This window comes from Eptatretus burgeri, chromosome 1 (assembly GCF_056783735.1).
Source record: "Eptatretus burgeri isolate ZD-2024b chromosome 1, Ebu_testis_v1, whole genome shotgun sequence".
NCBI lineage: Eukaryota > Metazoa > Chordata > Myxini > Myxiniformes > Myxinidae > Eptatretus > Eptatretus burgeri.
This window is the reverse complement of record NC_140961.1, coordinates 1040060-1055000: the sequence shown is the minus strand read 5'-3', so window position 1 is coordinate 1055000 and position 14941 is coordinate 1040060. Positions and strand designations below refer to the sequence as shown.

The following is a 14941-nucleotide window of genomic DNA, read 5'->3' as shown; positions in this document are numbered from 1 at the left end:
CAGCTCTGGAATACCACAACGATATTGCACCACTCAAAAGGAAATATCAACATACCAGATGTGTAAATATGGCGTGGGAACTTCCAGTGAGACAGTCTCTCCCCCCTCTTGTCTTGTCTGGCTCTGGACCCACTGAGTAACCTCATCAACAAAGAAGGACACGGATACACCCGAACAACCAATAGAAGACCATCCAAAGAAACAGGAAAGGTGACACACCATCTATACATGGATGATTTAAAGCTCTTCGCACTGAATGACAAAAAATTGATAGAACAGCTGTAAATTGTAAATTGGTTCTCTGAGGACATTCAAATAGAATTTGGACTCGATAAATGTGCCAAGTGCACATTTAGACAAGGTAAACCAACAAAAACAGACAACATAAAAATTGACCTTGAAACAACAACACAGCATTTGGAAAACGAAGCATCATATAAATACCTCGGAGTAGAAGAGGGCCACCAAATATGTCATAAACAAATGCGCAAAACAATCGCCAAAGAACACCAACTTAGAACGAAGCTGATCCTGATATAAAAAACATACCCCTCCCGAAGAAACAAAATCAAAACCATAAACTCACTCGCAGTAACACTGTTCTAATACAGCTGTGGAATAATATACTGGCCCCAATCAGAAATCAATTAGACAGACATCAAAACAAGAAAACCTCACCATCCACGAAATGTTTTACAAAAACCAGTGCATCCCAAGAATATACTTGCCGCGATGAGGGAGGGAGCAGCCTGATTGAACTCACCCAGGTGCACAGAGTGACAAGTGTAGGACTAGCTCAGAATGTGAAATGCTCAACAGACTATCGGATTCAATTTGTGAACAAACATGAACACAACAAACCTGAAAAAGTATCCCTAATTCACCATGCAAGGAATTTCCAAAAACAGGTGTGAACAGAAAGAAGATGCCGCACAGGAGAATGAAACGGCAACTAATACGGCCCCAACAATTGCAAAAATGACAAAAGAAATATCAACAAATATACACCAACAACTGGGAGAACGACAAAAGAGCAGGATAATATAAAAAAAATACCTGCACCGAGTTGGGATCGACAAATAAGGCTCATTGGAATGGCTAAGAAGAGGTCAGCTCAATTGGGACGGAGAATAAATAATAAATATCAAGCCGGTAGGTGGCAATGGGTCGCCGAGCATGGAAACTCTAAGATATAGTGCAAAATGGATGTCATATAGCGGATAGGGAATCACCTTAAGATTATGCATATCAAATCTCATCCAGTTCCATCTACTGATAACTACTCGGTATTCATTTGAATGAAAAGTACCGAAAATGCGGTTTGAAATCGGAAATCCCCAAAGTTTTAGGGGGTGCTGTGGGTGAACAAAGATCTAAATCGAAAATCCAGCTTGATCATTTGTGCACAATGTATTCTCGACAATTAGTGTGAATTTTCATGACCATCTGACCATAACGCTAGGAGGAGTAGCATTTGGCGCGAAGGCACCTCCAGCTCTCGCATATTATCGATTTTTGCACTCATTGACCTTTGACCCATGACATAAGCGAAATCGGTCAATATGTCCTGAGGCAAAGTTATAGTACTCATTGAGTACCATGAACCTGCAAAGTTTCATTCGTATCGATGCACTCACCTGGTCACGAGGGGGCCTTCAATTTTCGCCAATTTTCGCACATACCCTAATTGTAGGGGGCGCTGCAGATAAAGTATTCCATACATCACAAAAACTGGAATATATTTGATAGAGCATCACCTGTAGATCATTCATGCCAAATTTCATCACCCTACATGTGATAATGGCTTTCGGAATTGATTTCGCGTGAACGGTACCGATTTTGAAGGTTTTGTCGGTTGTTGCTAGGGAACCAAAGCGTCCCTAGCAACCATCACAATTTCCAAAGCACAAGGTCATAAGATGTACCTACCACCCGAGTTTGGTCAAAATCTGCCCACGTTGACTACCAATTATGCTGATGACAAACGAACAAACATCCAAACAAACAGACAGAATTACTGACAATAATGGTCACCTATTTCGGCGACCCAATAAATGCTCAAGTTCAAGGACACTACATCAATGGATTAAAAAAGATGGCGGGACTGAGCCAGACAGACAAGTGTAGGCTCTGCAAGACAGAAACGGAAAGTACGAGTCACTTGCTTTTGCGATGCAAAAAACTATCAGAACAACTTTACATGCAACAGCACAGCAAGGTATGCAAAGTGATTCATTAGCATATCTGCAAAAATTTCAACATCCCAGTTCCAGAAAACTCATCGAAACACGAACCAACGGCAATCGTTGAAAATAAGGACGTCATGTTCAAGTATGACCTGATGATTCCATCGAGCATGAACATAGAAAACATAGCCTTGCGACCGGACATCGTTCTCAGGAACAAAAAGGAAGATATGGTATTGCTAATTGAAATATCGGTACCCAGTGATTTTGGCTTAATAATGCAGAACTCAAGAAAATGAGCAAATACCAGAACCTCAAAAATATGATAAAGAGCTCTTGAAAAAATGAAGAGCATCAAAATTGAACCAGTGATAATTGGAGTAACAGGAATAATAAAGAAGAACCTCACTGAGATTTTGAAAACCACCCCGGGGATATTTCCACAAATGAATTACAAATTGAGGTAGTCCGGGGTTCGGTGACGATCCTAAGAAGAGCCCTCAGAACAAAACTCTAAGAACAACAAAGTTGAACAGCTTGTTCCATGAACCGTGATCCCTCACTGAAGCAAAGATGGATACTTTCAGTATGAGGAGGACTTTGTTCTATCTCCTCAAACCCGCAAATGGAGATAACAATCAATGACACACACACACACACACACACACACACACACACACACACACACACACACACACACACACACACACACACACACACACACACACACACACACACACCTCATCCATTAAGAGTAGATGCTCTTGGCTATCGCCCCATCAGCCTGCTTCCTGTAATAAGTCAGGTCTTTGAATGAACAACTTCTCATCCATCTGGAAGACAATGAACTCACTGACTGCCAGTATGTCTTTCGCCACTGTTGCTCTCCTGGTGATCTGCTATCTTTAATTACAGATCATTTCAACAGGGCATTGGAGCTCAAGAGTGAAGCTCGTTTAGTTGCTTTGGATATCTCAAAAATCTTTGATAAATTGTGACACAAGGATCTGCTCCACAAGCTTGAGTCATATGTTGTATCTGGACTGATGCATCTTCACTGTACATCTGCTGATTCACTCAGCGCTACTCATAACGAGGTTGGGGTTTCACTAGACATTGATTTAGAGAATGTGTTGAAGTGGGGTAATGATTGGCTGGTAACCTTCAATGCAAAGAAAACTAAATTGTTGTCCATGTCTCCCTCCAGAAACAATTTTTTTTTCCCTTCTGTGCACATGGGGTCTTCAACCTTAACACAATCATCTGAGCTTCTGCTTCTTGGTCTTCCAAAGGACATTGCCTATTATAACCTCTGTTGGGATAAGTACATTTCTGGTATTGCTAAGAGTGCTTCCAAGCGAGTTCATTTTCTTTATTGACCGCAGAGGTACTTACCTCCTGATGCTGTTTTGTACCTGTAGAAGACAATGATACGTCCCCTCATGGAGTACTGTTGTCACATTTGGACCTGAGCACCAGCCTGCCACTTATCTTTACTTGATAGGCTCCAGAAATGTATTTTTAACCTGGTTGGTGTGGGGATGGGTTCAACTCTTCAACTGTTCTCTCACCGTAGGTCAGTTTCCACTCTTTGTCTGTTCTCCAGATATTTTCATGGTAAATGTTCTGCTGGACTTTCTAATGTGTTTCCTCCTGTACGAGTGTTTTGACGCAAGACTGTTTGCCATCTCTGCACATCCATGAAATATAGCAAATCCAAAGTGCAGAACGAAAGGCTGTGCAGATAGTTTTATCCCTCGTGCTGTCTCGCTTTGGAATTCACTACCTGGAACGTGCTTCCCATGATCCCACTATCTGCCAGCTTCAAGAGGAATGTCAATTCCCACTTCTTACATCTTTGAGGTTCCATCACATTTCACCTGACTTCTGCTACTTCCTTTGTCTTGGATGTTGTTACCTCTACCACCGAAGGTGAAGGGGGTGATGTTTTCATCACTCTCTGTCTGTTTGTTACTTACGAAATCTAAAGATTTCGTAAGTTGTATCTAAAACAGTTGTATCTAAGTTCATAAAATGTAAAGATTTCGTAAGTATATTGATCACTTCCATCCTCTGTTTGTGTGTTTGTTTGTTTGTAGGCACGATAACTCGAGAACGGAAGAAGCTACCAATGTCAAATTACACCACGTGATTCGGGGGGGGGGGGGGTGATGGCTAGCACTGATTAGATTTTGGTCAAAATTGGTCAAAGGTCAAGGTCACAGTGAGGTGAAACATCCAAAACATGATAACTCGAGAAAAGTTACCACAGGTATTGTTGACGGAGCGTGAGTTTGGAAGATCGAGGTAAGTTCGGCGGAATTTGTGTGTCAATTCATTGAGTTATAGTCGGGTAAATCTACAACAAAAAATAGCCTTACCCCAAAAAAATTGATACAAAAAGTTTTTTTAACGGTTTTGGGTAGTGTTTGACCTCCAAAATAACATACTAAAAGTCTACTCAAATCCACCTACCGGAAAGGGCCTATTTTCAAGATGGCGTCCAAAATGGCCGCCATGGGCTTAAATTGCCATAGAATGGGCACTAGTTGGCCTATATTTGCGATTTTTGTGTCAATTTCTATGTTTTGGAGGTCAACAAATCTATTGAAATCATTTTCAAAGTTGATCAGTGATGGAAAAGCCTTAAATCCAAGATGGCGTCCAAAATGGATGGCGTAATAAGTTCTGGGTGGGTCGAAGCCCTGATCTTGTCATCGAACAGACCTTGATGAGATCCCTGAAGAGCACTGGTGGCCTAACACACGGAAGTGGGATGGGTGAAGAACAACGGTCTCTATGGACAATGTCAATGCCGGTCACGTCGGAATATAACAGTGCGATGCAGGAATTCACTGATCTTTTGTACACGACTAGTGAACAACACAAGGAATCTAGTGGTGCAAGGATGGAAAGAGATGCTTCTGACCGAGCCAAAATCAGTTCAAAACTCAGTGAATGCTCTCCGTTTTCTCCAGATCCCTCACTAAGAAATGTTGTGACTGGAGTGGTGGCCGCGTCGGATGTGAATGTCCACGAGCATAAGTCTGTTTTGAGAGAAGATTATGGAAAGTATGGTCAATAAACCCGCTTTCACATCTTCCTTCAAACGAAAAGACAGAGCCAAAACACTTGGAGATGTATCTTCAGTCAAACTTGGTCCAGACAGAGCAATTGACCCTGCTCTACTCTTTCAGAGATTTCTTGTTGTGTCAAAAACAGGAGACATTTCGTTGGAAGATGTCATGGGCTATGAGCTGAGCCCATTTCCCCCTGCCCTGTTTGAGGGTATAGGTATTTTCAGAAAGGCTGACAAACCTCAATTAGTTCAAGCTATCAGAGACCATTCTGCCAAAGTGTCAAATGATACCGTGTCTGACTCTGTTCCCCAAACTGAGCACTATGTTCTTGATGGTGGCTCCTTGCTGCATCGTTTGTCATGGACAGCCGGGGACAGTTTCAATGTGATAGCCAAGTCGTATGCTGACTTCACTATTCGTCACTATGGAAAAGCAACAGTCGTTTTTGATGGTTATGATGATGGACCATCTGTTAAGGACAATACACACAAGCGCCGTGGCCATATCGTTCATCCCGAAGTCAGCTTCACACCTGGAACAGAATTCTCTGGCAAAAAGGATGAGTTCCTGTCCAGGAGCTCCAACAAGCAACAGCTCATCAACCTCATCAGTGAGGAAATGAAGAAAATTGGCTTGAACGTAATTCATGCACCAGGGGATGCCGATGTAGACATAGTAAAAGCGGCAGTGACATCGTCATACCAACAATCAACTACCCTGATTGGAGAAGATACAGATCTGTTGGTGCTATTATTGCATTACGCTAGCGTCGACAGCAAAGAACTGTATTTTCGTTCTGACAATTCATCCAGGAACTGGAAGGTGCACAATATCAACCAGTTGAAAGTATCATTGGGTGAAGAGCTATGCCCACATCTTCTCTTCCTTCATGCCTTCACTGGGTGTGACTCGACATCTCGAGTATTTGGAATTGGAAAAAAGTCAGCATTTCAGAAACTGGCAAAGGGGGATTCAGCAATCAAGACTTGTGCAAACACCTTCCTTGTCCCAACCAAACAAGAGACATGGTCGTGGAAAACGGCAACAATGCCATGAAAGTATTATTTGGAGGACATCCCTGTGATTCCCTCGCCAAGTTGTGATATAATGTCTTTGTGAAGAAACTGGCTTCAGCTAAGTCGTTTGTCACCCCAGAACGTCTGCCACAAACAGCGTCTTCAACAAGGTTTCACTCTCTGAGAGTATACTATCAGATTATGGTCTGGATGGGGAGGAACGGAAACTTGAAGGCAACAGACTGGGGTTGGAAACTGGAGGACAATAAACTAGTTCTAGTCATGTCAGACAAGGACGCTGCTCCAGAAAAGTTGTTGAAGATGATCCGATGCAACTGCACAACTGGCTGTAGCACAAGTCACTGTAACTGTAGGGGATACGGTCTGCCATGCCACAGCGTCTGCAGACCATATCAACTTGATACCTGCGAAAATCCTTTCAACAAGACAGTATCGGAGGACGAAGAGGAAGCATAGTTTATCTATGGTAAATGCTACTTCAATGAACGAACTTTCGTTGATGTTTTCGATTTACCCTAACTTGAAGGTATTTTAATTGAAAGTACGTTCTAGAGGAAATGGTGATCATTGTGAGAGCCGATTAATTTATTACTTTCTAAATTACCAAAGCATATTTTTATTTATGTCATGTACAAGATGGTCAATTAATTCTGATCACTATACATGGGACAACTTTTCAGGTGGACACTATTTGAAGGATTGGGCATGACCTCCAAAACATAGGAATAAACACAAACACTACAAATGTAGTCCATTTATTACCTGTTTTAAAACAAGTACACGCCCATGGTGGCCATTTGGGGGGGGGGCGGGGCATTTTGGACGCCATCTTGGATTTAAGGCCTTACCATCACTAGTCAACTCTGAAAATGATATCAGGTGATTTGTTGACCTCCAAAACATAGAAATCGACACATACATCACACAAGCACAGCATTTATTGACAATTTAGTAGCAAATTTATGCCAATGGCGGCCATTTTGGGGGGTCATTTTGGACGCCATCTTGAATTTAAGGCTTTTCCATCACTGATCAACTTTGAAAATGATATCAGTGGATTTGTTGACCGCCAACACATAGAAATCGACACATATATCACACATGCACGGTATTTATTGACAATTTAGTAGCAATTTTATGCCCATGGCGGCCATTTTGGGGGCCATTTTGGACGCCATCTTGGATTTAAGTTTTTTCCCATCACTGATCAGCTTTGAAAATGGTTTCATTGGATTTGTTGACCTCCAAAACATAGAAATTGACACAAAAATCACAAATGTAGGCCAGCTATTGCACATTCTATTGAAATTTAAGCCCACGGCGGCCATTTTGGACGCCATCTTGAAAATAGGCCCTTTCCAGTAGGTGGATTTGAGTAGATTTTTAGTATGTTATTTTGGAGGTCAAAACCTAACCAAAACCATTGAAAAACCTTTTGTATCAATTTTTTTGGGGTCAAACGACAAATTTACTCTATTACGGCTGTTTTAAAAATTTCAGTGTTATAAAATAATATTAAATAATTCCGTAAATTCCTGTGGAGAAATGGAGTATTTTTGCTTCGGTCGACGTTACGAGTTCGTTTTAACTTCTATTTTAATTTTGTCTTCGGTTTTTGCGATCGCTTAGGATGCTTAACACTCGGTTGTCGAAATTCTTGTAAAAATCGGATGTTTTGGAGACGTTTTAAGATTGTATAAAAATATTTCACCCGCCGCGTCACGGCTCGTCACATGGCGCAGTGCACTCGAGCAGACGCGTCGTTGAGTCACGCAAAACTGCGTGTGCGCGCTGACGTCATTGCGCTCACCCCGGCGTCCTTTCGAGTTGGGGGGGGGGGCGTCGAGTGTGACCTTTACATTACGTTAATCCGCGGTAACTCGAGAATGGAAGAAGCAACCAATATCAAATTGCACCACGTGATTCAGAAGGATGATGGCTGGCGCTGTTTAGATTTTGGTCAAAATCGGTCAAAGGTCAAGGTCACAGTGAGGTCAAACATTCGATTTTTTTATGGTTTGGTACAGAATCATCGTAGAAACTTCTGGTTTGCGTCGCTACCTTCTCTAGAGACAGCTTTTATTAGACAAGGTCAGAGGTCAAGTTGACGATTTCGTTAGTACCAGTCTATGACTGCTTGTTTGTTTGTTTGTTTGTCTGTCTGTCTGTGTGCAGGATATCTCAAAAAGTTGTGGATGGATTCGGATTAAACTTGGTGGACATGTTGTGTGTGTGACCATGACTAATTGATTCAATTTTGGTGAAGATTCGGATCCACATCTGGATACAAGAATTATGAAATTATTAAAGCGATTCTTCACGCATGAGAGAGGGCCAAAAACGATATACACATAGCATGATATTTACCTTCGCATTCTGCGAAAGGTTATGTTTTGGTCGGCGTGTATTTATTTATTTATTTATTTATTTATTTATTTATTTATTTATTTATTTGTTTGTTTGTAATCTTGTGATTCGTATAACTCAAAAAGTATTAAACCGAATTGCATGAAATTTGGTGGGATGATTGGTTATTAGCCAGGAAGCATTCGATTAGATTTTGGGATCGTTCGGGTCAAAGGTCAAGGTCAAGAAAAGGTCAAAATCGTCTCTTTACGATAACACGGTCAATTTTTATTCAATTTGCATGCAACTAACGCCAAAATGTTCAGAATTCAACGCCTCATCTTGTGATATGAAATATGACACAATGATGCCCATACTCTTGTTACCGGTTAGGGGTCAAAGGTCAGGGGGGTCATGACCTTGAAAAATATGCGGTTTTTGTCATAACGCGGTCAATTCTTGTCCGCTTTACATTAACCCAGCACCAAAATGTTCAGAATTTAATGCCCAATCTTGTGACACAATGACGTCATAACACATGTCACCGGTTGGGGTAAAATGTCGGGGGGGGGGGGTCACGCCCTTGAAAAATATGCGGTTTTCAGCATAACTCAGTCAATTCTTATTCGATTTGCATGAAACCAGCATCAAATGAGATTACCTTCTCTTGTTGAAACATATTCACCGAGCTTGCGAGTGAAGACTCGCCAAAACGACGTGAGTTGATTGTTGTTTAGTCCGTAGCCCCCGAAAGTCGGGGGGGGGGGTCATGACATTATATAGATATGTGGTTTGTGTCATAAGACCATTAATATGAAACCAGTTCCCCACACTCATACCAAGAACAAAAAAGTAGTGGCGGCGAAGGTATGCGCTCTATGAGTGCCCGTTCTAGTTCAAAAATGTATTGGACCAGATATGTTCTCGTGGATCAGGCATTACGTGGCGGAGGGATGCTCTCTACCGAGTGCCCTTTAGCTTATGAGTTTATTCCAGACTTTTTCACTCAACCCGATAGTTTGCGGATGTGCCGGGACATTTGAACATGCACTTGCACGAAGTGCACTGTGGCTGGTTCAAACCGATCTTCACTTGAGCTGACCAACTGATCCTCCTTTCGGCCTGATCCCTTTAGTGATTTCTTCCCTAACCCGAACCCTTAACCCTTCTTCCCAATTTCACTTTACTCCTTCCCCTTGCTCTTTTTCTTCCACTGCTGGTCCAGATATTTCGAGTTACGCTCGCCAGAGGAGAAGGTATTGCATTTTGGTGTTTGCTTGTTTGTTTGTTACTTGCAAAAATCGAAGAGTTTTCAAGTATGTTGGTTGGTTGCGTGTATCATTCTATCTGCAGAATGAAGAATCGACATCGTTTAATAATCTCATCATTACCTCCAAAAAACTGTCTCCCAGACGTCATTCCAACCAATCTCCATTGCGGCACATTTACCACTGCTTGCACTCCCTGCACCCTCTCCACTGCCTCCCCCTCTCCACTGCCTGCATACTCTCCACTTCCTCCACCCTCTCCACTACCTGCACATCCTGCACCCTCACCTTGCCTCATCACTGCCTGCACTCACTACACATGCATCAATGCTTGTAATGGCTGCTTCACCACTGTTTGCTCCCACTGCACCCTCACCACTACGCCCTCCCCCCTTGGCCTCAACACTGCCCGCTCCCACCTTACCCTCACCACTGCCCGCCCCCGCCTTGCCCTCAGCAGTGCCCGCTCCCGCCTTACCCTCACCACTGCCCGCTCCCGCCTTACCCTCACCACTGCCCGCTCCCGCCTTGCCCTCACCACTGCCCGCTCCCGCCTTACCCTCACCATTGCCCGCTCCCGCCTTACCCTCACCACTGCCCGCTCCCGCCTTACCCTCACCACTGCCCACACTCGCTGCACCCTCACCACTGCCTGTTCCTGCTGCACCCTCATCACAGCCCACACACGCTGCGCACTCACCACTGCCTGTTCTTGCTGCACCCTCACCACTGCCTGCTCTTTTTCACCCTCACCACTGCCCACACTCACTGCACCCTCGCCACTGCCTTCTCATGCTGCACTCTCACCACTGCCCGCACATGCTGTACCCTCACCACTGCCCGCTCCCGCCTTGCCGTCACCACTGCCCGCACTCGCTGCACCCTCACCACTGCCTGTTCCTGCTGCACACTCACCACTGCCTGCACATGCTGCACCCTCACCACTGCCTGCACACGCTGCACCCCCACCACTGCCCGCACACGCTGCACCCTCACCACTGCCCAGACACGCTGCACCCTCATTACTGCCCGCACACGCTGCGCCCTCACCACTGCCCGTACACGCTGCGCCCTCACCACTGCCGCACTCGCTGTGAACTCACCACTGCCCACACTCGCTGCGCCCTCACCATTGCTCACACTCGCTGCATCCTCACCACTACCTGCTCCTGCTGCACCCTCACCACTGCCTGCTCCTGCTGCACCATCACCACTGCCTGCTCCTGCTGCACCATCACTACTGCCTGCTCCTGCTACACCCTCATCACTGCCCGCACACGCTGCACCCTCACCACTGCCCGTACAAGCTGTACCCTCATCACAGCCCACACACGCTGCGCACTCACCACTGCCTGCTCCTTTTTCACCCTCACCACTGCCCACACTCGCTGCACCCTCACCACTGCCTGCTCCTGCTGCACTCTCACCACTGCCCGCACACACTGTACCCTCACCCCTGCCTGCTCCTGCTGCACCCTCACCACTACCCGCACTCGCTGCACCCTCACCACTGCCCGCACTCGCTGCACCCTCACCACTGCCCGCACTCGCTGCACCCTCACCACTGCCCGCACTCGCTGCACCCTCACCACTGCCCTCACTCGCTGCACCCTCACCACTGCCTGCTCCTGCTGCACCATCACCACTGCCTGCTCCTGCTGCACCATCACCACTGCCTGCTCCTGCTGCACCATCACCACTGCCTGCTCCTGCTGCACCATCACCACTGCCTGCTCCTGCTGTACCATCACCACTGCCTGCTCCTGCTACACCCTCATCACTGTCCACACTCGCTGCACCCTCACCACTGCCTGTTCTTGCTGCACCCTCACCACTGCCTGCTCATGCTGCACACTCACCACTGCCTGTTCCTTTTTCACCCTCACCACTGCCCACACTCGCTGCACCCTCACCACTGCCTGCTCCTCCTGCACTATCACCACTGCTCGCACATGCTGTACCCTCACCACTGCCCGCACTCGCTGCACCCTCACCACTGCCCGCACTCGCTGCACCTTCACCACTGCCCGCACTCGCTGCACCCTCACTACTGCCCACATTCGATGCACCCTCACCACTGCCCATACACGCTGTACCCTCACCACTGCCCTCACTCGCTGCACCCTCACCACTGCCTGCTCCTGCTGCGCCCTCACCACTGCCTGCTCCTGCTGCAGCATCACCACTGCCTGCTCCTGCTACACCCTCATCACTGTCCACACTCGCTGCACCCTCACCACTGCCCACACTCGCTGCATCCTCACCACTGCCTGTTATTGCTGCACCCTCACCACTACCTGCTTCTGCTGCACACTCACCACTGCCTGCTCCTTTTGCACCCTCACCACTGCCCACATTCACTGCACCCTCACCACTGCCTGCTCCTGCTGCACACTCACCACTGCCTGCTCCCGCTGTACCCTCACCACTGCCCACACATGCTGCCTGTTGTTTACCTTTTAATACCCTGTTGACCCCTTTGATGACCTTTAGATACTTTTTATACATTTTAAGACCCTTTAGACCCCCTCAGACAATTCTTACCCTTTAGACCTTAAATTACACCCTTTAGACCCCTCCAACCTTTTCAAATCCTTCAGACACTTGAGACCATTTCGACCCTTTAGACATTTTCAAACCTTTCAACCCTCAGACCATTTGACCTTTGCAACTTTTCAGACCTTTGACCATTAGACATTTACAACTAGACCATTTAGACCTTTCATTTGCAATCAATGACCTTTCATTTAGTACATCCCTCTTTTTATTTGCCACACAAAATACACCACACAAAACAAGTTCTGCTGAGGGTCTGCAATCTCTGATTGCTCTTTCTAGTTCAGGATCGTTATTGGTTTTTTTTGTTCCAATGTTTTTCACTTTCCATCATTGTACGTCTGCAATAGATTATTCATGTTATGTATTGTCAAGGTGGTGTTAATCTTTTGCTCCCCGTGGTACAACTTGGCTATAAATGAACCCATTTGGGAGGTTAAAACATTTTTTGTCCTTTTCTTTTTTTGTATACAAAGTCAAGGCTCGTAGAAGAGCGAGAGCACAGTTCTAACAGATCAGGATGCAACAGAAAAAAGGAACAGCATCAAGATAAGGGGGAGCTCCAACAGCAGGTCTCGGAATAAAACAGAGGGACACTTGGACAACCAAGCGTTGTGGGGAAGAATAAGGGGTAGAAGAGGACGTATGGGGTGGACAAGATGGATACAGAAGCAAAGTCTCAGGAAGGAAGGAGATGAGCTTGGATGGGGGCTAGAGGGAGTTAACAGGGGTAGAAACTATCATGGTTCTGGATCGGGGATGATCATAAATGGTGGTGAACAGCTGCCTTGAAGATCTGGAGGGAGAACGTTGATTCCACAGGTGGGGGGGGGGGGGGAAGACTAACGAATGAGTGGAGATGAGCAGTCATTCTGGATTTTGGGAGTTTCACCAGAAGGGGATTGCTGGTGGACTGTGTGCACCCTACAGAAACTTGTGGGGGATTGGGGGGGGGGGAGAACAGGAGACACAAAACCAGGAATGAGGCAGTAGAAGACAGAGAAGCCACCCATCTGTCTGTGATGGTGAAGTCATAGGCCCATTGACTCGGCTTCAATGGCAAAGTCATAGGCCCATGGACTCGACTTAATCACGAGAGATTCCAATTATCTTCAAGGCTTTGGTTTCCATGGTGTCAAGCTGAACCAGATACGATGTGAGTCGGGGGCTCCAGCCCAGAGGGGAGAGCGGTATTCCATCAAGCTGTGGATGAAGGCCTTGTATGTGGATAAGAGTTCAGTTGTGCCAAGGAAGAACTTTACATGACGGAGGATGCCTGTTTGGCGATTGGCCTTGGAGACCAACTTTGAAATATGGTTTGTTCAAGAAAGATTATGGCTGATAGTGTATCCCATTTATGGACTTGACCCATCTGGATATCCGAGCTCACAATTGTTAGATCTCTGGCCTCACAGTGTTGTAAACTGCTGCCGGGTTGTGCGAACAAGAATTGTAAGTTACCCAATTATATCATAAATCAGTTTTTGTGGCAATTTCAAGTCATAGATTCTGGTTCTAACTCATCAATTGGTTTTCTTGACGTTGTCTGATTACGTATGTACGTGCATTTTGTACAGGTTGTCCTATGGGGGAGCCAAGTAGATTGTGGAGCAATTGCAGAACAGGAGGCAGCAAATCATTTCACACTGGCCAGGTGAACGTTCCTTCATCAATGCACAACCACAGACTGCCCAGCAATCATTGCCTGATTATGCTTTCTGAGAGCATTGTTTTTACTCGTTAAAGTTGAAATTATACTAACATGTGACAATTTGTCCGTACTGACAAATTTTGTTAAAAGCAGTCGTGGTCGGTCCTCGCCGAGGCTCATATATCAACGATTGCTTTCTTTTGTATTTCCCGCACCATCGTTGGTTGTAATGAGTTACATAAACAAGTTACCAATGTGATAAGTAAAGGGGAATTTTCATTGGCTATGGATTTAGATGTTGATGGTGATTAAAGCTGGGTTGACCCAGGGCGGTTACCTAAGTGTGGGATTTCTGGTGGCATCAGCTGATTCAGATTGACTTCATTATTTCTTTGCAATGGCCGCATCTCCTTCTGCTTTCGGTGCACCCCACCCATCTTTATTATTGAAATAAAAGTTTGATGCCCTGCTGCAGATATCACTGTTGCTAGCATATAAGACCCGTCGCTGACGGAAATACCGAGCTTTGCTGCGATAGCTAATCTACGGAGCAAGAACAAAAAAGGGAGATCCTGCCCTCCATGCGGGGATAACTAGCATCACAAGTTGACGTTTGAAGTTTTGCCACGTGTGCCCATTCACAAACCTTCCTTCCATTTTTTTATTTATATTTTTTGCATCACAAACTTTCTTGGGAATTACCCTGAATCCACTGTCGTTGGTTTCATTGAAATGCAATAATCCGTTCTCAAGTTATAGCATGACTAAGAGACGACAGACACATCTCCTTTTATAATGTAGAGTGTGCAGCAGGAAA

At 45.4% G+C, this 14941-nt stretch overlaps 1 protein-coding gene across 4 annotated transcripts in view; it reads left to right on the top strand.

Moving 5' to 3' along the window:
- LOC147033755 (uncharacterized) overlaps nt 1–14600 on the top strand; it is a 31259-nt gene extending 16659 nt beyond the window's left edge. For all 4 annotated transcript variants that reach the window (XM_085870266.1, XM_085870272.1, XM_085870281.1 and 1 more), the window contains exon 5: nt 14051–14600. In XM_085870266.1, the coding sequence (XP_085726392.1) occupies nt 14051–14075 (25 nt within the window). In that variant the 3' untranslated portion in view covers nt 14076–14600. The remainder of the gene's footprint in view (nt 1–14050) is intronic.
- Nucleotides 14601–14941: the final 341 nt, after the last annotated feature.